Source organism: Rattus norvegicus, chromosome 7, assembly GCF_036323735.1.
Source record: "Rattus norvegicus strain BN/NHsdMcwi chromosome 7, GRCr8, whole genome shotgun sequence".
Taxonomy (NCBI): Eukaryota; Metazoa; Chordata; class Mammalia; order Rodentia; family Muridae; genus Rattus; species Rattus norvegicus.
In genome coordinates, this window is record NC_086025.1 from 72223631 (window position 1) to 72251018 (window position 27388).

Here is a 27388-nt window from a genome sequence, read left to right on the forward strand (position 1 = left end):
TGCTACTGCATCCATCAGAGACCCTGTCTTACATACAGGTTCTATTTTGGCTCACAGGGTTCATAGCTGGGTCAGAATGATGATTAATTTTCTCCTCTTATATCCTATGAGTATCTTCTAGCATCAGCTTTAGTGGGGTGAAGCTTCCACTTGATTACCAACTCAGTTTCTTTACGTTTAATGACATAAGCAGTAGCATCTTTACCAGTAGGGTCTCAGCATCACGTCATGGAGGGTAGCCAGTATTACTGCAATAGTCTCTACTGCTTGGAAGGAGAGTCTGGACCTCTTTGGCCAACAACTCTAAAGATTTAACCCATTCCTGATAGCTGGGCAGTGTCTGGTATAAAGTTGGGTATTCTCTGGTAACTCCGTTTAGATTCCACTTAAACATGTCTGTATTTTAGGAAGCTGAATGGAGTGTTAGTCTTTGATGGTGAGGTATTTCTTGGAGAAAGCAAGAAGATGGATTGGAGGCAGCAGAAAGATGGATTCTGTTTTCAAATCCAGGGGAATTGACATTATTAACATTGAGAGTTATTACTGAACAATATTCATTATTTTGTTGTGGTTTTTAGAACTTTTTTGTCAAAACATTCTGGAATTATTTCTTGTGTCCTCTCCTCTTGGGTGTAGTAAATCTTTCTTTTAGGCTGAAGTGTTCCATTTAGTGTTTTTTTAGAGCTGGATCTGTGGACATGAATTGTTTAAATTTGATCTTATGATGAAATGTGTTTTCTCCTATTATAATTGATAATTTTTTTGTTTTTGTTTTTGTTTTTTCTCAAATAGGGTTTTTCTGTGTAAACAGCCTTGGTCATCCTGAACAACCAAGTTTGTAGACCAGGATGGCTTTGAACTCACTGAGATCTACTTGCTTCTGCCTCCCTAGTGCTGGGATTAAAGGCATGCACTAGCATGCCCACTTGGCATGATTGATAGTTTTGTTGGTGACTAAGTTACTATTTTATTGCTGTGAAGAGACACTATGGCCAAAGTAACTCTTACAAAAGAGCATTTAATTAGGGTGTTTACACTTTCAGAGATTTAGTCCGTTATCATTATGCTGGGAAGCAGCATGGCAGGCACAGTGCTGGAGAAGTTGGGATCTACAACCTGGATCATTGGGGTGGTGGTGCATGGGTGGGTACAGGGGCGGGGAGGGCGGGAAGGAAGGAAGGGAGTGTGAGTTAGTGAGTCTGAGTTAGTGTGTGTGTGTGCTGGACTTGGAATGGGCTTTTGAAATCTCAACTCCCCCCACCCACCCAGGGGGGTCACACTTCCTCCAAGAAGGCCACACTTCCTAGTCATCTGAAATCATGCCAATTCCTGGTGACTAAATATTCAAATATTTGAGTCAATGGGGGGCATTCTTATTTAAGCCACCACAACTGGGTGTAGTGGTCTGGGCTGGTATCTGTTGTTTTTCAGTTTATAGAACATCAGTCTAGGCTCCTCTGGCTTTCAGAGTTAACATGGAAAAGTCAGGTGTTATTATTATAGGCCTGCTTTTATATGTTACTTGATCTTTTTTCTCTGTAGTTTTTAATATCCTTTTTGTTTTTCTGTACAAGTAATGTTTTTGATTATTTTGTGACAGTAGGAATTTATTTTCTGGTCTTGCCTGTTTTGATATTTCACATACTTCTTGAATCCCAATAGGCATATAGCCTTTTAGATTTAGGAAATTTTCTTTTATTAGTTTAAAATATTTTCTGTGCCTTTGCCTTTTCTTCTTTATCCTGAATACCTATTATTTATAGGTTTATTTGGTTGGTTTTTTCAGTGTCCTAGATTTCCTGGATATGTTATGTCTGGATTTTTTTTAGATTTTTAGCAGTTGAGTGATTGTTCAATTTTGTCTACCTTGTCTTTAAGACCTGGCATTCTCTCTTCTAATTAATTTAATATATTGGTAAGACTTTCCTCTGAGCTTTTTTGGTGATTTCCTGAGTCTTCTAGTTTTAGTTTTATTTCAGTCTGGCCTTTTGTGTGTGAGTGCTAATTCTATTTCTTTGTTAGACTCTGTTTTCATGGATTCTTTTCATTGTCATTGTTTTCAGCCACATGCTCTCAAGCTCTTCATCAGTCGTTTGTTTGTATCTTTTCCTTAAGGTCCTTGAACATACTCATAATTGGTATTTTGAGGGCTTTGTCTTGTGCTTCAGTTAAATTGTTTTTCTCAGCAAATTTTACCATAGAAGTAGTGGCTTTTGGATGAGGCATATTATCTTGGTTGTTTATGCTTGTGTTTTTGGGATGGGATCTAGATATCTGGAGTTATAATGTTTTTGGTGTTTGTTGGTATAGATATCTGGTCTTTCCTATGCTTCTGAGGTGTTGGACATTTATTTGTTCTTAGCCCCAACCTGTCAGCTTGTGTGCACTGGCTTGCATGGCACTGGGTTTTGGTCTTGGCGCCACTTTGGGTTTCAGGGACTTTGTTCCCTAATTGGTGTAGTAGATGGGGTGTCTGATGTTGTAACTGGGACTCTGGGTTCAGACTTGAGTTCATCCCATTATAGGTGCAGTGTGAGGATTGGGTGGTAGGCCAGCAGACAGCATAAGTGGACTGACCTGGGAAATCTTTAAGTAAAGTTTTGTTTTGCTCCATATGTTGCAGGTCTTGGGACTCAGTAGTTAGTGTCTGCTGATGGCGTTGAAATGGTAGGATGGGGGAACTAGCTTTGGGGATTCCTGCCAGAAGTTCTTAATTTAACTCTGGGCTTATACTCCAATCAGTCCCAGGATGATGCAGTGAAAAGTGTGCGTGATAGATAGGTGAGCAAGCTGGGGAAGGAGAATTACTCTGGGGAGTCTCTTAAATAGAGGTTAGAGTTGGGCTTCATATAGTTGCTGTCTTGGGCCCAGTCTAGTCATGAAAAAAAAATCCAAACATTCAGAAATATATATATTTGTTAGTCTTAAACCAATGAAATACCTGATTTATTTGAGATCATTTTGTTAAATATTTTCACAGTGACTTACTGATTTCTCTAACATGTCAAAAATGAAGGTAGCTATTGATTATAATAATAATGATAATAGTTATAACAGTAATAATGCTAATAGTTCTTAGCATTGAATTAGAAACAGTCTCTTCTAAATTTCCTTTTTAGTTTCTGCTTTTCTGTTTTTTTCCCCTTTGGTTTGTTTCCAGATGTATATATTATTTCAAATGTAAATTCTTTCCACCTCCTGAATTTTCTGCTTCTATGCTGCTTTGCAGATGAAAAACTCCAGGTTGAAATTTATTCCTTAGTTGTTGCCTACCATATCTCCTTTCTAAGAACAAATCCCCAAAATGTTCCTTTTCTGTGAAGTCCTGCTATTACTATTCACAATTAGTGCCTGTCTTCTAGAACTAGTTTTTCTTACACTTTCTTTCACAGGTGTTTAATTGACTTACACTTGGTTTACTTGATATGTCCAGTGTATATACATGTATCTCTCTTTTTATTTTAACTGATGTCACACATGCTGTGACAAAACACCATGCCTAAGGCAACTCACAAAAGAAAGTATTTACTTGGGCTTACAGAGGGTTAGACCCATGATGGCCACAGAGCCATGGTGATGGTGAGAGCTTGACCCACAATCAGGAGGTAGAGGGTGGATTGAAGAGGGCAGGAACCCTGAAGCCTCAAATCACACCTTGGGATACAGCTCCTCTAAAGGGTCACATCTAATCCTTCCTAAACAGGCTCATCAACTGGGGAACAAGTATGCAAACATGAACCAGTGGGGGAACACAACCAGTATACTGTGTGCTTGGGATATATAGATTTTTTTCCTACCTCCTCAAGTCACTCTATAATACAGAGTAGGTGTTCTAATTTGAGTCTCTATAAATTGAGTCTATTTTTTTTGAACTACACTATACTGCTTGAAGACAACTGTTACATTTATTGCTTCTATAGCATAACATCAGACAGAAACAACCTACCTAAGAGAGGAAACATTTATTTTGGTTCATGATTTCTGAAGGTTTAGTTCGTGGTTTCTTGGTTCCATTCATCAGTTGAGCAGAATGTGGCAGTGGGATCATATGGTAGAGGTTACATACCTCAAGATAGACAGACAGATTGTACAGAGATTTGGGGAAGAGGGAGAAAGAGGTGAGAAGGAAGTCGGGGCTAGGAAGAAGATGCTCTCATTAACTTTTAGGACAGTGCTTCTTAACCTTCCTAAAGCTGTGATCGCTTTTTTTAAAATTATTGGTTATTTTATGTATTTATATTTCAAATGCTATCCCCCATCCTGGTTTCCCCTCTGCAAATCCCCTATCCCACCCCCTGCCCCTGCCTCTATGAGGGTGCTCTCCCACCCACCCATCCACTCCTGCCTCACCACCCTAGCATTCCCCTACACTGGGGAAATGAGTCTTCACAAGGCCTTCCCTCCCATTGATGCCAGATAAGGCCATCCTCTGCTACATATGTGGTTTGAGCCATGGGTGCCTCCATGTGTACTCTTTGGTTGGTGGTTTAATACAGTTCCTAATGTTGTGGTGATCCCCAATGATAAAATTACTTTTTTGTCAGTTCATAACTGTAATTTTGCTACTCTTATGGGTTATAATGTAAATATCTGATATGCAGGATATCGGATATGTGACCCTAAAGGGGGTTGCAACCCATAGGTTGAGAACTACTGCTTTAGGATCTACCCCTAATGACCAGAATCCTTCAGCTGCCCTACTTCCCAACATTTTTATAACCTCTGCAAATATTTCCTCAGCTAAGTATCATGCATTCAGTGCAAGATCCTTTGGGGGCAACATTTCTTGTCCCAATCATTACAAAAATACATCATCTAAACACTACCTCAAAAATAACTCAAAGTTTAGATACCTGTATCTATAAAGATTATATGATGGATGTGTGAAAAGGGAGAAAGTAAATTTAACAGCAGTCTAGACATTTTTTTCTTTTTCTTTTTTAAATTTAGAGAATACTTTATTAGTTTTTGTAATCAAACCCACGTAGATAAGACCTTACATATTTAATACAGTGTGTTACCCCTGTACAAATGGAAAAAACTTAAGTTCAACATTTCTAGACCAATATGGCTGTTAATTTCTGTACAGTGCCAACTCAACACAGTAAACGGGGATACTTTTTTCCAAAGTTGACAGCACAGCTAAAGTTTCAAAAAATTCAAATTATATATCTGTATATATATATTTATATTTATATTTATATAAAAAGACCAATAATAGCAGTGTGTTATGCATCAACAGCAGCAACAGCTTTTCCAGGTTCTGCAGTCATCTGAACAAAACTGTAGAGACATCCAGCACACTCCATTAAAAAAAAAAAGTAAAAAAACAAAACCCGAGAAAACAGCACAGTTCTGTTACTCTTGTGGTACCTGGCACCATTTTTTTTTTAAAATTAGCTTCTCAATCATCATCTGGAAAGAAAACATTCTGAGCAACATCATTAAAAACAGCTCTGATAAAGCACGGTCACTACTACGTATCATAAAGCAGGTACAAGCTATTTTACATCCACAGAGGTATGATACAGTACTGTCCTACATCTATAATACTAGAGGATACAATTTAAAAGGCATTATTTGAGACTTGATTCTACTTTTCCAGCAGAGGGCCCAAAGGATGGTGTGACACAGCTTTGTAAAGAAACATACTCTAGACAGGATTTCCTTTCACTAGTGGCACAGTTCTAAGGATTCATTCTCTCCATGAATGTCAGCTAAAACCGTTATTAAAAAAATGAAATATCCCTAGAACAAAACCGTATAACCACCGGATTCACATGAAGATGACCTAGTGGAGACAAGCTGGACCTCACCTTACCAACAAGCTATCAAATCTGTTATGTTTAAACAGTGAGACCTCCAAGGAAGGAGATGCCAAGTAGTGCTTCAAAGCTTCGGACCACAATCAAACACAGCATCCTTTTCAACAGAAGCAGAAGCTCATCTGAATATGCTCAAGGATGCTGACATCAACATTTAATCATCTCCTCACTCATCCAGGAAGAAGGGGAGATCAGTTACTACTGTACTTTATTGTGTTCAACCAAATCACCATGTTACAAAAATAGCAAGCTGCCATAATAAAAAATAAGGCTCCTCTATCCAGCACCAGATAGCATCATTTTACTTTCAAGCCTAGAAATTGCACACTTGTATATAAACCATCCGAAGATGAGGATTGAGAGTTCATCTTGGTGGATTTTTCCTTTGATGACTATGAAGTGTCCTTCCTTATCTTTTTTGATGACTTTTAATTGAAAATTGATTTTATTCGATATTAGAATGCCTACTCCAGCTTGCTTCTTCTGAGCATTTGCTTGGAAAGTTGTTTTCCAGCCTTTCACTCTGAGGTAGTGTCTGTCTTTGTCTCTGAGGTGTGTTTCCTGTAGGCAGCAGAATGCAGGGTCCTCGTTGCATATCCAGTTTGTTAATCTATGTCTTTTTATTGGGGAGTTGAGGCCATTGATGTTGAGAGATATTAAGGAATAGTGATTATTGCTTCCTGTTATATTCATATTTGGATGTGAGGTTATGTTTGTGTGCTTTTCTTCTCTTTGTTTTGTTGCCAAGATGATTAGTTTCTTGCTTCTTCTAGGGTATAGCTTGCCTCCTTATGTTGGGCTTTACCCTTTATTATCCTTTGTAGTGCTGCATTTGTAGAAAGATATTGTGTAAATTTGGTTTTGTCATGGAATATCTTGGTTTCTCCATCTATGTTAATTGAGAGTTTTGCAGGATACAGTAACCTGGGCTGGCATTTGTGTTCTCTTAGGGTCTGTATGACATCTGTCCAGGATCTTCTGGCCTTCATAGTTTCTGGCGAAAAGTCTGGTGTGATTCTGATAGGTCTGCCTTTATATGTTACTTGACCTTTTTCCCTTACTGCTTTTAATATTCTTTCTTTATTTTGTGCGTTTGGTGTTTTGACAATTATGTGACGGGAGGTGTTTCTTTTCTGGTCCTATCTATTTGGAGTTCTGTAGCCTTCTTGTATGCCTATGGGTATCTCTTTTTTTAGGTTAGGGAAGTTTTCTTCTATGATTTTGTTGAAGATATTTACTGGTCCTTTGAGCTGGGAGTCTTCACTCTCTTCTATACCTATTATCCTTAGGTTTGATCTTCTCATTGAGTCCTGGATTTCCTGTATGTTTTGGACCAGTAGCTTTTTCTGCTTTACATTATCTTTGACAGTTGAGTCAATGATTTTTATGGAATCTTCTGCTCCCGAGATTCTCTCTTCCATCTCTTGTATTCTGTTGGTGAAGCTTGTATCTACAGCTCCTTGTCTTTTCTTTTGATTTTCTATGTCCAGGGTTGTTTCCATGTGTTCTTTCTTGATTGCTTCTATTTCCATTTTTAATTCCTTCAACTGTTTGATTGTGTTTTCCTGGAATTCTTTCAGGGATTTTTGCGATTCCTCTCTGTAGGCTTCTACTTGTTCTCTAAGGGAGTTCTTTATGTCTTTCTTGAAGTCCTCCAGCATCATGATCAAATATGATTTTGAAACTAGATCTTGCTTTTCTGGTGTGTTTGGATATTCCGTGTTTGCTTTGGTGGGAGAAATGGGCTTCGATGATGCCATGTAGTCTTGGTTTCTGTTGCTTGGGTTCCTGCGCTTGCCTCTCGCCATCAGATTATCTCTAGTGTTACTTTGTTCTGCTATTTCTGACCGTGGCTAGACTTTCCTATAAGCCTGTGTGTCAGGAGTGCTGTAGACCTGTTTTCCTGTTTTCTTTCAGCCAGTTATGGGGACAGAGTGTTCTGCTTTCGGGCTTGTAGTTTTTCCTCTCTACAGGTCTTCAGCTGTTCCTGTGGGCCTGTGTCTTGAGTTCACCAGGCAGGTTTCTTGCAGGGGAAAAGTTGGTCCTACCTGTGGTTCCAAGGCTCAAGTTTGCTCGTGGGGTACTGCCTGAGTCCTCTCCGCGGCGGCAGCAACCGGGAAGATCTGTGCCGCTCTTTCTGGGAGCCTCCGTGCACCAGGGTTCCAGATGACGTTTGGTGTTTTCCTCTGGCGTCTGGATGTGCACAGAGTGCAGTCTCTTCTGGTTTCCCAGGCTTGTCTGCCTCTCTGAAGGTTCAGCTCTCCCTCCCACGGGATTTGGGTGCAGAGAACTGTTTATCCGGTCTGTTTCCTTCAGGTTCCGGTGGTGTCTCAGGCGCAGGGGTCCTGCCGCTCCCGGGCCCTCCCCTACGGGAACCCAGAGGCCTTATACAGTTGCCTCTTGGGCCAGGGATGTGGGCAGGGGTGGGCAGTGTTGGTGGTCTCCTCCGCTCTGCAGCCTCAGGAGTGCCCACCTGATCAGGCGGTGAGGTCTCTCTCCCACGGGGTTTGGGAGCAGAGAGCTGCTGCGGGCCGGGATCCGCGGGTCCAGTCTAGACATTTGAAAAGATATGACTTCACGATGAAAAGCGTTTGAAGTTTAATGATCAAACTGTCCACTGGTGACCTTTAAAGTAGTAGTGTAAATGACTAGTTTGTGGAGAGCTTAAAATTACACCAAATGTTTAAAATAACAAAGACGAAACCATGAGGCTGGGGATGAGATTTTGATGGACTAGCTGTAAACACGAATTTAAAAGTCCTGTTCATTCACAGAGACGAACACATTTGCCCTGGAAGATACTAACTTTAATGAGTTTTTAGTGCAGAAATTGATATAGAACATACACCGTAGTTTGTATTTATGTTACTGTGTATGTCTTAAATATTAGTTTGTAAAGTAGTTCTAATTAGAATATCATATCTTTGTTGTATTTATACCAGAGATTTTCTAAATATGGATTGTGCATAAAGTTTAAGTGGAATACATCTAAGATGATTTATTTTCACATTATTTATGGCTGCCTTCATGTCCCAGTGATGAGTTGTGCAACCGACAAATGGCAACGCCTAAAATATTATGCAGCCCTTTACAGACAAGTGTATTGACTTTTGATCTGCCTTACCAGATAGTTATGTATTCAACTTTATGTATTTGAGATGGGTTGGACCTTTTATGTATTTCAAGTTTGGTTTTGACAATGTTGTTCTGGAGTAGGAGCAGACACAGCTTCCAATGAAATACAATATTGTGTCCATCTATGTAAGAATGGAACTTAATATATGATAGGCTGATATCACAGATTTTTGGAAGAGAAGTTAACTACTTAATAAATGATGATCGGGAAGTAAAATATCTATATAAAGAACATTGAGATTAAATCTCTGCACCACATCATATACAGAAATGAACTTCAGATTGATTAAAAACTTAGCTATGAGTGGTAAAATTAGAGGCTATTCAAAGAGACTGGAGAATTTTTGTGTGTAACATAGCTAAGTGCATACACATATATGTGTGTACATATTTGTGCGTACACAAACATACATACACACCAGTCAAATCACATAATGAATGAAGAAATTGATATATTGACAACTTCGGAGTACAAAGTTAGCAATTACACCACAGACTTGGAGAAGATTTTTCTGTGTTTAAGTTTATAAAGGATTATATGTAAGCACTCCTTCAAAACAGGAAGAAACATATAAAAAGTCAAATCTAAAATATTTGATAAACGATACAAAAAAGCAATTCGCATGAGTGGCAGCCCGTTTGAATGAACTTCATCAGAAGCCAGAAAAATGTGGTGTTTTTTGAGTTTCATAGTGAGACTTCAGTGTTCTTGTTGCTGTATGTGCCTTGGGCATGATTTCAGGTTTGAGAATCTTTTCTTTTGTTAGTCATGATAGCACACACTTGCAGTCCTCTCTTTGTTGTGTCTAAGCAGGAGGATCTTGAGTTCTAGACCAACCTGGGCTACACAGATACTGGGGTAGATAGATAGGCAGGTAGGTAGGTATGTAATGGATAGATGGATGACAGACAGACAGATAGATGATAGATGATGCATAGAGAGGCATAGGACTAGAGAGCAATATGGGTCTAAGGCAGGGAGAGTATGCAATGGAATGCATATGACACATGGAAAGGATTAAAAGTAAGACAGGATAACTTCAGAAGGTTACTCAAGAAGTAGTGTGAAACCTGGGCTTAAAGACGTGTACTTGTCCCTACAGTTGTATGTCACTTAACAGTGGGGACATATTATGAGAAATGTATTATTTGATAACTTCATCATTCTGCAGATAACATACAGTATAATAGCATAAACTTAAACCGTATAGTCTGCTGTATACACCTAGGCTAGAGCTATATTCAAATTCCATGAAGCTACAAATGTTACATGTGCGGCTTGTAACTGTGGTTGAAGGATCACCATTTGGCACATGACTGTAGATTCCAGTCTTGGGGGACATTATAAGTATTTTCTTCTTTATAGCAATGGACAATGAATAAGTTAATTTTTACATATTAGTGAAAATTTCAAAATATTTCATATTGTTTTGTGTTTCATATTGTGGAATGCTGTGCATGAATGCTCTTGAAATGAATGTGTATTGTACTATTTTGGTATGGAAATATTACTTTTGATCTAAAGTTCCCATTTGATCTAAAGTTCACTTCAAGACCTTTATTTTATATTGATCTTCTGTTTATATGCTCTATATATTGTTGGCAGCTAATAGAGCCATTCCTCATATTTACTCTTTCATTAGCGATCTCCTAATATTTGCCTTATTTGCTGCTTCAGTGTTGTGTGTATACATACTTAGAGTCCACATACTATAATGTATGAATTTATTAGAACATTAGAACACTCTTTGTATCTTTTTACAGTTTTAAGCATAGTTTATTAGATATAAGGTATGTCTGATATCTTTGCTTTGTGGATTTCCACCTTCATGGAGTATTTTCTCAGTCCTGCTTTCACTCTCTCTATCCTTCCTTTCCTTGGTGGCAAAGTGAGTCTTATAGGCAGCTTACAGTTGAGTCCTTTTTTCTTTCCTTTTTTTCCTTTTTCTTTCTTTCTTTTTTTTTTTTTTCAGAGCTGGGGACTGAACCCAGGGCCTTGCGCTTGCTAGGCAAGCGCTCTACCACTGAGCCAAATCCCCAACCCCTTTTCTTTCCTTTTAAGGGAATCTTTCATTTCTTTCTGTAAGACAACATAGTCTAGATAACCAATTGTCCATGAAGGATGTGCACCTTTTCTATATATTCTTTATCTTAATAATTAAAAACTTAATTAAAATATAATTATATTATTCCCGTTTCCTCTCTTCCATTCCTCCGGTGTTCCAGCCCCAGTTTCTTCAGAATGTGATTATTCCCAAATCCGTGTCGTCTCTGAATCTGTTATGTCTCTTGCCACAGGTTATTTAGTCTTTTGTTTTTAGATTTTGTTTTATGCTGTGTCTTGAGTTGCACACTTTTGAGGTGGACATTCCCTTTCCATCAGGCTGTTGGTGTTGAGAGTTGAAACATGAAGCAAATCAAGAATTCAGATAGGTTTGAATTTTGTTGTTGCCACCACTGTCTTCAGTGCAACATAGTCATACAGTTCTTTAAAGAATGTGAACTGCCTTTGCGTGCACTTATAATGATGCTAGAGGACTAGAGGTTGCTTCCATGTTCTGGCTGTCCTTACACACTCCCTCGTATGAGGATTGCATGTAGCACCCCCAACACACTTGAGTTTTTACAAGCACTTGACTAGTGATGCTTATTGTTTAGTGATTGCCCTGTAGGAAAGCTGGTCTTCTCTGTACGTTTTTCACCTTCCAGGCTTGACAGCTACCAGGCCTTGAGCATGGGTCACCTCATGAGTTCTCTTTCCTATCCATGCTTTGATTTCCAGTTCTGTATCCAGTTTGGAGGCAGGAGCTTCCTCCTACATCTTAATGACGAAAGATGTTTTATTCGTGTTTGGGTAGGTCCGTGGAACCAAGATTCTTTTCTGCATTGTGGATAAAGGCTTTTTTTCTCTCAAATCTTGTTTTTAGCTTCGATGGCTCTTTGTCTTTATCGTAAGTGACAGAGGCTACTTTCTTCCTCGTGGCTTAAATAAAGCTTTTATTATTTTATCTAAGTCAGAAAATCATGTCTGTACCTCAGTGGCCACAGTTTACCCAGCAATATGCACTTCCCTAGAGGTAGGAATTCATTTCTCCTGACTCTGTTTTCAAGTCTCCCAGAGCACTTGGGAAGGAAGGTCTGTGGGCGAAGCCTGGTGATTAGCAGCCTTCTTTGAGTCTGGGTCTTTGGTTGTTTGAAGCTGTCATGTTAGCTGAATCTTACAATTGCACAGTCTGTTAGTATCTCTCTGAAGATGTAGCTTCTTAGACAGAATGCTTACTTAGAATGTGTGAAACCTCACTTTCAGTCCCCAGAACCGTGTAAAGTGGACGTGGTTGTGTGTGTATTAACAGTTACACTAGTGTCTTTGGATTTAGATTGTTTGCCTGACAATTTGCTTTCTGATGGGCACAAAATAAGTTATAATTTTGTAGGTTTTCATTCTTTTGTCACTGTTAGAATTGGAGTGGCATCATTTTTAGTTTTTTAAATCTTAAGTAATCATGGTTATTAAACACTTAAATTTGTCTTTATAAATGTAATAAAAATTTTTTAATAATAGTAAATGAAACATCTTTCTAGATGTCTTTTCTTTTGACCTAGTTTTCTTTTAAATTCATTTTATTTTTATTTATGTGTGTGTGTGTGTGTGTGTGTGTGTGTGTGTGTGTGTATGTATACACATGCATGTGAGTATGAACAAGTGTGTGTTTGTGTCCAATATATCAGAAGAGGGTTGCAGAGCTCCTGTGGTTGGAGTTACAGGTCATTCTGAGCCACTCGGTGTAGGGGCTGGGAGCCAAACTCTTTTCCTTTCAATTAAGCAAGTGCTCTTAATTGTTGAGACAGTTCCCTAGGCTCTAGACTTTTAGTTTGAAAGTGTACTTGGCGTTACTTTATTTGCATAATTTTATTTGTTAGGTGATAATATTTCACAGTATTTTCTTTTTGCAGCTAAGTTGTGTTCAGACTGTTGAACACAACTCTCTCTGTGAGATTATCTCTCTGTAAGCTTCTTTAGTTCAGTACAGTTGGAACTGTATCTCACTGGTTTTAAGATACTAGGTTATGGCTTTTTTTGTGAATATAAAATTGGCTTCTTGTATTTCTGAAGCTAAACTGTTGAAAATCAATGGTTTTTGTTTAATATTCAAGAAAATGTTCCACAAACACAACCAGTTGATTTTACAGTTAATGTTTATCAAAGATAGAACTAATTTTAACATTTATGACATAATATACCATGTAAGCAAGATATTCTATAGTTTTCAGATTAAATTTTATACTTTTATTCTCATTTTGGGTATTTTGATTATAAAATTATGTCAACAGATTGTGATTTTGATCATTAGGAAACCAGTTTTTAAAACCCTTTTCCTTCCCTGCAGAAAGCTGCATCAACAATTTGAAATGTATAAGGAGCAAGTCAAGAAAATGGGAGAGGAATCACAACAGCAGCAAGAGCAGAAGGGCGACGCCCCGACCTGCGGCATCTGCCACAAGACAAAATTTGCAGATGGATGCGGCCATAACTGTTCATATTGCCAAACCAAGTTCTGTGCTCGTTGTGGAGGTCGAGTGTCATTACGCTCAAACAAGGTACAGTACTGGAGTGCTACTTATGCCGTAGTTAACCTTCAAATCAACAGACGACTGAAATTGCTTCTGAGCTTAAAACCAAAGAACAAACACCCGTGCTTTCATGTTAGACAAAGGTTTGCATTTTTTTCTGAATGTGAAAGGTAATCTTAACTGTTCATATCAGCTTATGATATAGTTAGACTCAGGACCTTCGACTTTGAATTTCCCTGAGAACGTTAGGAATTGTTCTGTCCTCTGTATGGATAATGAAAACTTCGATCCAGAGACTGAGAATGAGTCTTACAGCAACACAAATGATGAAGCAGAGCTCTGACAGAGGTTCCTCTCTTTCTAGGATACGTTCACAAACTTTGTACTTCCTTGGGTGCTTGAAACAGGCCCATTTTAGTTCTGAGATTTGTTTTTTGATTTTGTAGCTTTGGAAGCTTTACTTTTGTTTTTGTTTTCATACTTATGAAATAACATTCTTTTTAATTTACATTTCAAATGTTATCCCCTTTCCTGGTTTCCCGTTCATAAACCCCCTATCCCTCTTAGCCCTGAGTCTAACTATATCATACTTCTCCCTTTTCTTCTATGAGGGTGTTCTCCCACACATCCAACCACCCCCTTCCTGCCTCCCTGCCCTGATTTTCCCCTACACTGGGGGGTCCAGCCTCGGCAGGACCCACGGGCTTCCCCTCCCATTGGTGGCCAACAAGGCCATCCTCTGCTCCATATGCAGATGGAGACATGGGTCTGTCCATGTGTACTCTTTGGGTAGTGGTTTAGTCCCTGGGAGCTCTGCTTGGTAGGTATTATTGTTCTTATGGGATTGCAAGCCCCTTCAGCTCCTTCAATCCTTTCTCTAATTCCTCCAATAGAGACCCTTTTCTTAGTTCAATGGTTGACTGCCAGAATTCGCTTCTGTATTTGTCATGCTCTGGCAGAGCCTTTCAGGTTCCTGGAGATGGCTATATCAGGCTCCTGTCAGCATGCACTTCTTGGCATTAGCAATATTGTCTGTGTTTGGTGGCTGTATGTATATGGCTGTATCCGCAGGTGGGGCAGGCTGTGAATGGCCTTTCCTTCAGTCTCTGATCCAAACTTTGTCTCCTTACTTTCTCCCTTCTAAGGACTGATGTATCACACTTTGGTTGTTCTTCTCGAGCTTCATGTGCTCTGTGGATTGTATCTTGGGTAATCCGAGCTTTTGAGCTAATATCCATGGACTAGTGAGTGCATACCATGTGTGTTTTTTTGTGATTGGGTTACCTCACTCAGGATGATATTTTCTAGTTCCATCCATTTGCCTATGAATTTCATGAAGTCATTGTTTTTGATATCCGAGTAGTACTCCATTGTGTAGATATTCCACATTTTCTGTATCCATTCCTCTGTTGAAGGGCATCTGGGGTCTTTCCAGCTTCTGGCTATTATAAATAAGGCTGCTATGAACATAATGGAGCATGTGTCTTTTTTATATGTTGGGGCATCTTTTGGGTATATGCCCAAGAGAGGTATAGCTGGGTCCTCAGGTAGTACTATGTCCAATTTTCTGAGGAACCTCCAGACTTTTTTCCAGAGTGGTTGTACCAGCTTGCAATCCCACTAACAATGGAGGAGTGTTCTCTTTTTCCACATCCTTGCCAGCATTTGTTGTCACCTGAGTTTTTGATCTTAGCCATTCTGACTGGTGTGAGGTGGAATCTCAGGGTTGTTTGATTTGCATTTCCCTGATGAATAAGGATGTTGAACAATTCTTTGGGTGCTTCTTGCCCATTCGATATTCTTCAGTTGAGAATTCTTTGTTTATCTCTGTACCCTATTTTTAATAGGGTTATTTGATTCTCTGGAGTCTAAATTCTTTTTTTCCCTCCATCTTTATTAACTTGGGTATTTCTTATTTACATTTCAATTGTTATTCCCTTTCCCCCAACCCCTCCCTTTCCCGTCCAATATGGGCTTCCCCTCCCCATTCTCCCCCCATTACCACCCTCCCCCCAACAATCACGTTCACTGGGGGTTCAGTCTTGGCAGGACCAAGGGCTTCCCCTTCCACTGGTGCTCTTACTAGAATATTCATTGCTACCTATGAGATTGGAGCCCAGGATCAGTCCATGTATAGTCTTTGGGTACTGCCTTAGTCCCTGGAAGCTCTGGTTGATTGGCATTGTTGTTCATATGGGGTCTCAAGCCCCTTCAAGCTCTTTCAGTCCTTTCTAAGATTCCTTCAATGGGGGTCCTGTTCTCAGTTCAGTGGTTTAATGAGGGCATTCACCTATGTATTTGCTGTATTCTGGCTGTGTCTCTCAGGAGAGATCTACATCCGGTTCCTGTTAGCCTGCACTTCTTTGCTTCATCCATCTTACCTAGTTTGGTGGCTGCATATGTATGGACCACATGTGGGGCAGGCTCTGAATGGGTGTTCCTTCAGCCTCTGTTCTAAACTTTGCCTCCCTATTCCCTGCCAAGGGTATTCTTGTTCCCCTTTTAAAGAAGGAGTGAAGCATTTGCATTTTGGTCATCCTTGAGTTTCATGTGTTCTAGGCATCTAGGGTAATTCAAGCATTTGGGCTAATATTCACTTATCGATGAGTGCATACCATGTGTGTTTTTCTGTGATTGGGTTACCTCACTTAGGATGATATTTTCCAGTTCCATCCATTTGCCTATGAATTTCATAAAGTTATTGTTTTTGATAGCTGAGTAGTATTCCATTGTGTAAATGTACCACATTTTCTGTATCCATTCCTCTGTTGAAGGGCATCTGAGTTCTTTCCAGCTTCTGGCTATTATAAATAAGGCTTCTCTGAACATAGTGGAAAATGTGTCTTTGTTATATGTTGGGGCATCTTTTGGGTATATGCCCAGGAGAGGTATAGCTGGGTCCTCAGGAAGTTCAATGTCCAATTTTCTGAGGAACCTCCAGACTGATTTCCAGAATGGTTGTACTAGTCTGCAGTCCTACCAACAATGGAGGAGTGTTCCTCTTTCTCCACATCCCCGCCAACATCTGCTGTCACCTAGTTTTTGATCTTAGCCATTCTGACTGGTGTGAGATGAAATCTCAGGGTTGTTTTGATTTGCGTTTCCCTTATGACTAAAGATGTTGAACATTTCTTTAGATGTTTCTCAGCCATTCGGCATTCCTCAGCTGTGAATTCTTTGTTTAGCTCTGAACCCCATTTTTAAATAGGGTTATTTGTCTCCCTGTAGTCTAACTTCTTGAGTTCTTTGTACATTTTGGATATAAGCCCTCTATCAGTTGTAGGATTGGTAAAGATCTTTTCCCATTCTGTTGGTTCCTGTTTTGTCCTAACAACAGTGTCCTTTGCCTTACAGAAGCTTTGCAGTTTTATGAGATCCCATTTGTCGATTCTTGATCTTAGAGCATAAGCCATTGGTGTTTTGTTCAGGAAATTTTCTCCAGTGCCCATGTGTTTGAGATGCTTCCCCACTTTTTCTTCTATTAGTTTGAGTGTATCTGGCTTGATGTGGAGGTCCTTGATCCACTTGGACTTAAGCTTTGTACAGGGTGATAAGCATGGATCGATCTGCATTCTTCTACATGTTGCCCTCCAGTTGAACCAGCACCATTTGCTGAAAATGCTATCTTTTTTCCATTGGATGACTTTGGCTCCTTTGTCAAAAATCAAGTGACCATAGGTGTGTGGGTTCAATTCTGAGTCTTCAATTTTATTCCACTGGTCTATCTGTCTGTCTCTGTACTAATACCATGCAGTTTTTATCACTATTGCTCTGTAAACTGCTTGAGTTCAGGGATAGCGATTCCCCCTGAAGTCTTTTTATTGTTGAGGATAGTTTTAGCTATCCTGGGTTTTTTGTTATTCCAGATGAATTTGCAAATTGTTCTGTCTAACTCTTTGAAGAATTGGATTGGTATTTTGATGGGAATTGCATTGAATCTGTAGATTGCTTTTGGTAAATGGCCATCTTTACTATATTAATCCTGCCAATCCATGAGCATGGGAGATCTTTCCATCTTCTGAGATCTTCTTCAATTTCTTTCTTCAGAGGCTTCATGTTCTTATCATACAGATCTTTCACTTGCTTGGTTAAAGTCACACCGAGGTATTTTATATTATTTGGGACTATTATGAAGGGTGTCATTTCCCTAATTTCTTTCTCTGCTTGTTTCTCTTTTGTGTAGAGGAAGGCTACTGATTTAGTTGAGTTAATTTTATACCCAGCCACTTTGCTGAAGTTGTTTATCAGGTTTAGTAGTTCTCTGGTGGAATTTTTGGGATCACTTAAATATACAATCATATAGTCTGCAAATAGTGATATTTTGACTTCTTTCCAATCTGTATCCCTTTGATCTTTTGTTGTCTGATTGCTCTGGCTAGGACTTTGAGAAGTATATTTGAATAAGTAGGGAGAGAGTGAGCAGCCTTGTATTTCCATTTTTTAAGTCCTGCATGGTTTTGTTCAATTCCTTCACCTGTTTGGTTGTGTTTTCCAGTAATTCTTTAAGGGATTTTCTTGGTTCCTTTTTGAGGGCTTCTAATTGTTTACCTGTGTTGTCCTGTAATTCTCTATCATGAGATGTGATTTCAAATCTGAATCTCACTTTTCCAGTGTGTTTCGATATCCAGTAATTGCTTTGGTGGGAGACCTGAGCTCTGATGATGCCAAGTAGTCTTGGTTTCTGTTGCTTAGGTGTCTGTGCTTGCCTCTCGCCCTCAGGTTGTCTCTGGTGTTAAGTTATCTTGCTGTCTCTGACAGTGGCTTGTCCTTCCAGTAGGCTTGTGTGTCAGCACTCATGTAGACCTGTTTTCTTTCAGCTGGATCTGGGAACGGAGAGCAGCTCCTGGGTTTGTGTGTCCTCAAGCCTCCAGGTCGATCGCCTGAAGCAGAAGACACACCTCTGCTCTTAGGTGTGTCAGCGTTCTTGTTGACTGGCTTTTATATTGGGGTGCAGACAGAAACCAGAAGTGTCCTATCTCAGACTCTTCCCACCTTTGTGTGTCCAGAGGCCACCAGACTGGTCACGTGTAGCAGAAGAGTTGGTTTTATCTCTGCTCTCAGGTTTGTTGGCACTCCTGGCAAGGCTTTCAGCTGTGGGACCAGTTCAGTTCAGTTCCAGGCGCCAGCAGAAACTGGAAGGTTCCTGCTCCTGACTGCTCCTAGGTTCCTGTGCCCATAGAGCACAGAAGGTACTAGATGGTTTCCTCTTGGGCCAGAAATGTGAGCAGAAGTGATGGAATCCCCTGAGCTCTCAGGATTGTCTGCACTTCTGAGAGTCCAGCTTTCTTCCCCATGGAATTTGGGTACAGAGAGCTCGAGTTTTTTTATTGTTGAGGACAGTTTTCGGTATTCTGGTTTTTTTTTTCTTTTTCTTTTTTTGTTATTCCAAATGAATTTGTAAATTGCTCTTTCTAACTCTATGAAGAATTGAGTTGGAATTTTGATGGGGATTGCATTGAATCTGTAGATCGCTTTTGGCAGGTGGCCATTTTTACTATATTAATCCTGCCAATCCATGAGAATGGGAGGTCTTTCCATCTTCTGAGTTCTTAATTTCTTTCTTCAGAGACTTGAAATTCTTGTCATACTGATCTTTGACTTTCTTGATTAGAGTCAGATGGAGGTATTTTATGTTATTTGTGACTATTGTGAAGGGTGTTGTTTCCCTAACTTCTTTGTCAGCCTGTTTATCCTTGAGTAGAGGAAGGCTACTTCTTTATTTGAGTTAATTTTATATCCAGCCACTTTGCTGAAGTTGTTTTTCAGGTATAGGAGTTCCCTTTTAGAACTTTTGGGGTCACCTTAAATATACTATCATATCATCTGCGAATAGTAATATTTTGACTTCTTTTCCCATTTTTATCCCTTTGAAGTCCTTTTGTTGTCTGCTTTGTATAGGACTTTGGGTACTATATTGAATAGGTAAGGAGAGAGTGAGCAGCCTTGTCTAGTCCCTGATTACAGTGGGATTGCTTTAGGTTTCTCTCCATTTAGTTTGATGTTGGCTACTGGTTTGGTGTATATTGCTTTTAATATGTTTATGTCTGGGCCTTGAATTCCTCATCTTTGCAAGACTTTTAACATGAAGGGATATTGAATTTTGTCAAATGGTTTCTGGGCATCTAATGAGATGATCATGTGCTTTTTTTCTTTGAGTTTATTATGAAATAACATTCAGGATGGAACTAAAAGATCTCATCTCGGGGTTGGGGATTTAGCTCAGTGGTAGAGCGCTTGCCTAGCAAGCACAAGGCCCTGGGTTCGGTCCCTAGCTCCGAAAAAAAAAAAAGAAAAAAAAAAAGAAAGATCTCATTTCATATTTATACTAAACTTCTCTTCCTTATTCACTTTAGTGACTATGTGATACTCATAGAATACATTGTTAAACTAGTGAAACCAGTGTTACAAATGCTCTTTTCACTATGTTCTTTTGAATTTCTTTCCTAATTAACATCTTATCAGCACACTAATTGCTTAGATAGTTCTTACATACAGAGCTCAATCTTTATGTGCATTATCTGGGAATAATTGTGGAAATTAGTTCTCCTGTGTGATTTCTTGTCTTCATTTTCCTGTTTCTCTCAATGTTTTGTTTGCGCAGTACTAATCCATTATTGGTTTACTTGATGAATGTTTGTGTGTGCATGTATGTGTATGTGTGCATGTATGTGTTTATGTATGTATATGTAAATGTATGTGCATATATATGTATGTGTGTATATATTTATGAATATATACATATATATATGAATATATGTAGTTATATTATTGAAAAAAATTTTGTCCCAGGGTTTCTACCTGCCTTAATGATTTATGTTCCCAGATAAAAGACGTGCATACAGACAGTTTTTTTACTTTAGTATGTCTTAAGCAGCACAGTAGTTGGACGGGCAACTGCCTACCCTCTATGTTGTTAGAATATACCTCTTATCCATAACCCAAGTTATTAATTACTATGTTTCATCTGGGCTGCTCTTAGCTGAAATTAGACAACCTTCTGGGCCATGTTCTCTTGGCTCTTAGCCTATGGTGGCCCTCCTTTCTTTTTTCCTGCATGTCTTCTCGTCTTCTCCTCTCCATCCACATGGTCTCAGCTACTGGCTGCTGTTGTCTTTATTCACCAATCAGAATCAACTTGGGAGTGGGTTCCAGAGGCTATATGCCTACAGTAGATTTTGGAGGCCAGCACTTAACATTACAATAAACAGTAAAAGATAAACACTCAACAGAGGTGTGTGTGTGTGTGTGTGTGTGTGTGTCTGTGCGCGCGCGCGCGCGCGTGTGTCTATTTACATATGAATTGATAAATTGGCATAATTTTAAATTGACGTGATATGAGCAGACATCCTTAGTCTTAAGAGTGATGTATTCAGTTACCCAATATTAGGTATAATGTTACTTATAATTTTTCATAGGTACCATCTATTACAAATTTGCTAAGAATTATTTTTTTAAAGATCTTAGTCATTGAACTTTCCCAAATGCCTTTTGCCATCTACTGAGATTAATTTTTATTTTTTCCTTTTTAAAATATGGTCATGTATATTGAAACAACTTTGTAATATTAGAATAAACTCCATTTGGTCATCATAGATAATTCATTTTATACATTACTGTGTCTGGTTTGCAGTTCTCTTTCCTTGACTTTGGAATTAGTATCACCTGCTGTCATGGAGAGGGTTAGGAAGTAATTTATCCTCTCTAGTGCCATGGGAGAATTTGCACAGGGCTGGTTTATCTCACTTGTTGATGCCACTCCGTGACGTGAGTCCACTATTTTAATTATTAAAATATTCATTAGATTTTATTTGTAAGGTTATCTGGGCATGCAGTCTTTATTCAGTGGGAAGGTTTTAAAATATACCTTAAAAATTTTAGTTGATTCAAAGTTTTTTGGATTTATGAATACGTTCTCTTAATTATATCTCTCAAGGAATCTGTCCAGTTTCACATAAATTATAAAATTTATTGATGTAAAAATTTTCATAGTATTCCATTATTTTAAAATATGCATAGAATCAGGACTATTGTTATATAATTTCTTTTTTGTTGTTATATCATTTCAGATTTTGCTAATTCAAATCTTTCTTTTCTGTTGAATTTGGCTATATATTTGATAGGTTTTTTCTTTTTCTTTTTTTTGGAGCTGGGGACCGGACCCAGGGCCTTCACTGAGCTAAATCCCCAACCCCTATTTGATAGTTTTATTGATCTAAGGAACCAACTTCTTATTTGAATTTTCTCCATTGCTAAATTATGTTTTGATTCTCATTACTTCTACTTTATTTGGTTGAATTTTGTATTTTCTTATGGGGAAAGCAAGGTTTTAATACCCCCTTCTTCTCTGATGGAGGAATCAAATGCTCCTAATTCCTTGGAAGGAATATTTTAGTCTCTCATATTCCAATGTAAATATTTTTATTTTCCTTAAGTTAATAATTCCTTACAGAATCTTCTCAGCAGCCTCCCAGTCTCCTCTGAGCCATCTTCCGGCTCTACCGACGCTTCCTCTTACTGTCCTGGGGACTCTCGAATAGTATAGCTCCGAGATTATTACACAGCTCATCTCACAGTCTGTCTGAGACCTGTATTGTCCTTTGTTGCCTTATTTTAATCACTTTAAAAATACAATATTTAAAATTTATTATTTGAGATTGTATACATGCTTATACGCATTTTGACCATTTTTACTCCCTCTCCCCTCCAGCTCTCCTGAATCTCCTTGTGTCGCCCATATGCTGGGATCCTTCAGGAGAGCATGGTACACTGGAAGGGGCCATATCCTTCAAAAACACTTTTCCTCCCCCACCAGCAGCCATCAATGGGCAGGAGCTCCTTAGCACGAGGCAGGAGCCACTGGCTCCTTCCTCACTTCATGCTGGACTGTTCACTAGACTGACACTGCAGATCTTTTACCAACCACCACAGCTGCTATGCTTTTGTGAGTGTCTTGTCATGTTGGGAAGATACTTTCACTCCAGCACTCCCAGCCTTTGGCTCTTATCATATTAGCACCTTCCCCCACTCAGAGTTCTCTGAGCCTGGGAAAGCGAAACAGGACCGCAGACACAGTCCAGTGATAGAGTGCTTGCCTAGTGTACATGATCTCTAATCCCAGAACTTTAAACCAAATAGCAGATTATTCCATGCTTTTCTGCTTTTCAGGCAGGAGGGAAGATCTCACCCTTGGTACTCAACTTAGACCCAAACCAGAAGTATCTGATAACATCTGAACATAGCTTAATTGGTTGAAAATACAAATCTTAGTTTCTAATGTATGATAGATAACCTTGCAGTGAATAAAAGTCCTAATCAATTAATTACAGTAAAATATTGAAATATTCCTTGAAAATGTTACATTGTGCACAACTTTAAATCTCTCTATATTTTAGGTAACCTGCATGAGAAGGTTTATTGAACAAGGAAGATGCCAGAGGCAGTATGTGTCCCACTCTTTTCCCTCCCTCCCCCTCCCTCCCTCCCTGTCCCCTCCACTCCCCCAGTTGCATCCCTCCTCCTCTTCCTTATTCTTACCCCTTAATCTGAGGTTGATGTCATGAAAGTAAAAGACAATAAAAAACAGTTTAGATTTTAATTTGTGGAAGACAGCCCTGAGTTTCTTTTTTAATATTTCTAAATTTTCATTCAAGTAGGGGAGCTGTAATAGTCTTAATTTATGTTGAAAGGCATTCATTGAATAGAATGGGTGAAATCATCCAAGTTCTAAGATAAAAAACTACAATGTTCAACTTATGCTTTTAAATTTGATCTTGTAAATGCTCAGCTGCTTTTCATGTTACAGGTTTTTGCTCTCAACAGTTGCTGAATGCACATTTTGACTTATGCTAGCCCCAAAGAATTGAGCTCAGTGGAATATTGTCAGATTATCCTTATAGAAAATACAAATATTTTATACATCTATATTTAGTTATAAAGCTATTAAAATTCTTTTTGCAATCTTCCAGGAGAACACAATAAAATGACCGTTTGTTGTAACTTTCTGGCCCTTTCATATGGCACCATCCTTAGCAATTCATTACATCTGCTGAGGTACAGTGAGGACGTGGAAAGAACCAAAACCACTAGTTGTATGGACACGCTAGTAAAAGATACAACACAGACGCTAGTCATGTGGACACACTAGTACAAGATGTGATATGGAGTACTGCTCTTGTTAAGTTTTTCCTTAGATGACATTTTCTTAACAAGTAAAAATTGCATGAGTTTAATCAAATGAAAAGATAAGGAAACGTTATTTTGTACCAATTTAATTGTGAAAGACATTGAATTGCAGAGATATTAAAGGTAATTTAAAATAAGGATTAGTCTAAGCTTCAAAATATGAAAGATTGTTTCTTTTACCTTTTGGGAGGAAAAAGTGATTGCCATGTGTATAATTAATTTCCATCTGTTTGATTATTCTGTGAGAATTTTCAGGATTACATTGATTAGCTTTAATAGAAGAACTTAAAAGGGCACACTTCATCTTATAGTTCTTTTTTATAATCTGCAAAATAAAAGAAGTAATATAAATAGTTTCTAAGGTTTCTTCTGGGTTTAATATCTTATAACATCAAGATTTGTGCTACTAAACAATTCTTGAAATACCTGATAAATGTATTACTACTAGATGAAGTAAAGCAGTATTTCTATTGCTTGAGAAATTTAAAAACTAATCAAGAAGTGCCATTAATTTTCATTATTGTATGTAGTATATATTGTGAGTTAAGCTTTCTTTTTATCATTTTCTCACATATATAATATGAAAGTATTGAAAATACTACTATTTTAGAAACCTATGGTTTACCAAAATTTGAGGAATGGACAAAGCAAATTTATATAATTAAATAAATCTTTCACAGGATTCTATTGCATCATTCATGGTTTGTAGAATTAAATTTTGGAAAGAAGTTGAATTTCCAAGTATCCCACAATGACAATTATTTAATTAAAAATGAGTAGGACGGTGTTTGAAAGTTAGATTTGTCTGATGGCTTGACAACAGGTACTGATTTGTCACATAGAGTGCATGGTTGACATTTTTCTTATACTACTACTAAGTATGTAGTACCAAGATCTGATAAACATGTATTTAATCACATCTATTAATAATACCCCTGAAAATTTATTATAAACACTTAAACTTTAATGTTAACTTGAGGGTGTATAAGACTCTAAGACTCTAAATAAGCCAGTAATTATTGGGTTTATTTTGGAGACCAGAACGACGACTGAATGCACAGTAGGACAAGTTCTGGTCACGTGCGCATTTGAGAACTGCATCTACTAGCTATTTGCTCTCAAACTCTTGGCGAACTTGAGCTCCTCAATTATTACTGTATCGATCAGTAGCAAGGGTGAGTTTCAAGTTAGGAAATACTATTTAGAATATATGGGGAGATTAACATTATCTGTAGAAATTCTAATCATAACAGAGACATATGATAGTTTAAGATACTCCTATTAAATCATTTAAAATTTCAAATATTAGCCCCAAACAATTAACAATGAAATCATATATTAAACATATTACCAATACTTACTATTAAGCTGTTTTAAAATAAAATAATTAATATCCATAAAAGAAGTAAGACATTTCAGTCTTTTGAAATATTTTTATAATTCTTTTATAAATGTCTTAGATTTTCCATTTTCCTAATTTGATTTCCTATATCATTTTTATTTTTGGACTAATGCTCAGATTTCCTCCTGAAATTTTTAACTTTTAAAATAGTATTAATACAAGTTGTCACCTCGGTCTCAGATTTCTTTATCACTCTTTCCCCACAAGTTTTAAAAATTTATTATTTTTGTTTCTAAATGTAAACTACTGGTGGTGTCTCTGTAGAATATCATTTAATTCTAGTCTTCTAACTGGTCTGTCTGCTCTAGTCTTGGCTTCTCAAACACATTTTGCAGTAGCAACTCCTTATCTCTTGAGTGACTTAAGTCACTATACCATGAAGAGTGTCATGGTCTGTCTCCTGGATAACCTTAGGAAAACTTCACTTTGTTCTCCATGTCCCAAACAAACCACACTGTGAGCACTTGTCTATGTCTGCTATGCGTTAGCTCATCATACTACGACTGTCAGAAATACTCTTCCCTCTCGGCCTCACTCTAAAACCCTTACCTACTTGATGGACAGTTGTTTTGGTCACCATAAGCATTATCTCCCCTGTGATCCTTCTTAGGAAATTCTGTATGAATTAACTACTTACTCCTGTGTTATTACACTGGATTATACAGATCTCTAATCTAGTATTCTTGAATTTTATTGTTAATTGATTGCATCTCTTAAATTCACTTTGTCTACTCAGTATGTTTCTGTGTACTTGGTATGCAGTAGATCAGTGTGTTAACTGTTGAATGAATGAACGGAAGAAAAATATTGATGTATATATCATAGGCATGGTATTTTGGGATCCATATCATCATCATGTTTTAAACATTTAATTTTACTTTTTTTCACTTTTTTTATTAGATTTATTTCTTTACTTATATTTCAAATGTTATTCCCTTTCCTGGTTTCCTGTCCATAAGCCCCCATCCACTCCCCCTCCCCCATACGGGTATTCCCCCATCCATCCTCCTTACTGGCCCCCCGAATATTCCCCTACACTGGGGGTCCAACCTTGACAGGACCAAGGGCTTCCCCTTTCACTGGTGCTCCAACAAGGCTATTCTCTGCTACATATGCAGTTGGAGCCCTGGGTCAGTCCATGGATAGTCTTTTGGTAGTGGTTTAGTCCCTGGGAGCTCTGGTTGGTTGGCATTGTTGTTCTTATGGGGTTGCAAGCTCCTTCAGCTCTTTCAATTCTTCCTCTTATTCCTCCCAAGGGGGTCCTGTTCTCAGTTCAGTGGTTTGCTGCTAGCATTGACCTCTGTCAATTGGACATGCTCTGGAATTTTACTTTTTTAATAATAATTTTCTTTATCCTAGAGAATTTTATACATTTATACAGTGAATCTTAACCATATGTCTATCCTATCCTCCCTGCCTTCCCTCAAATGTCTCACAACTAGACCTTCTCAAAAATCAAAAGGTATGGGGCAGAGGAATAGACTAGTGGGGCTGGGGACACATTAAATAAAAGAATCTTCCTCACCAGCAGCTCTCTCTCAATGTCTCTTCAGTGAGGGTGGGGCCTAGAGACTCCCTCCTGCCTGGTGAGAATCCCGGCTGGGTCTGTTGTGTAGTTCTTGTGTAAGTAGATAGATGACTGTGTGTTACAGTGCTCTTCCTCATCCTTCAGCTTTTGCTTTCTGCCTTCTCCCCCACAGTGTTGGTGATTATTGATAAAGATGTCCTGTTAAGAGTTGGACACTCAGTGTCTTCCTCTCTGCACACTGACTAGTTTTGTGTATTTCTATTGACTGCTAATCATTGCCAAAAAGTTTCTTTGTCAAAGGTTGAGAAAAGCCCAAGTCTTCATGTGTAAACAGATATTTAGAAGGCAGTTTGATGACATGGGCATTTATCAAAATAGGAACAACAGGTCCTAGTGGCCCTCCTTGACTGTCTTCAAAGACATAGGCATTTGAGCCGTGTTACACTACGGGGCATGACACTTCTTATGGAGCAGTGTCAAATCCAACCAAGAGCTGTTAATTAGCCCATAAAAATTGTGCCCCTCTTACAGCAGTGGGGCCACTTAACCTAATAAGTTGGTTTTATAGTATGCAGGGTGCAGCGCTGGGTTGGGCCATTCATATATTTTCTTCCCTAGAAACTGCATAGCAACTTCTGGCACTAGGAGTGCTAGCCTACAGGGAAGATGTTTCTTGGTTAGTTTAAGATTGGTTTCTCTATGCTCTATAGGCATACCGTGTCATGTCTTCAGCAAAAGTCTTAA

At 38.5% G+C, this 27388-nt stretch overlaps 1 protein-coding gene across 35 annotated transcripts in view; it reads left to right on the forward strand.

The window, feature by feature from the left end:
* Rims2 (regulating synaptic membrane exocytosis 2) overlaps positions 1–27388 on the forward strand; it is a 511056-nt gene that overhangs the window by 90627 nt on the left and 393041 nt on the right. For all 35 annotated transcript variants that reach the window (XM_039078274.2, XM_039078264.2, XM_063262877.1 and 32 more), the window contains 1 exon segment: positions 13349–13559. In XM_039078274.2, coding sequence (XP_038934202.1) covers positions 13349–13559 — 211 coding nt within the window.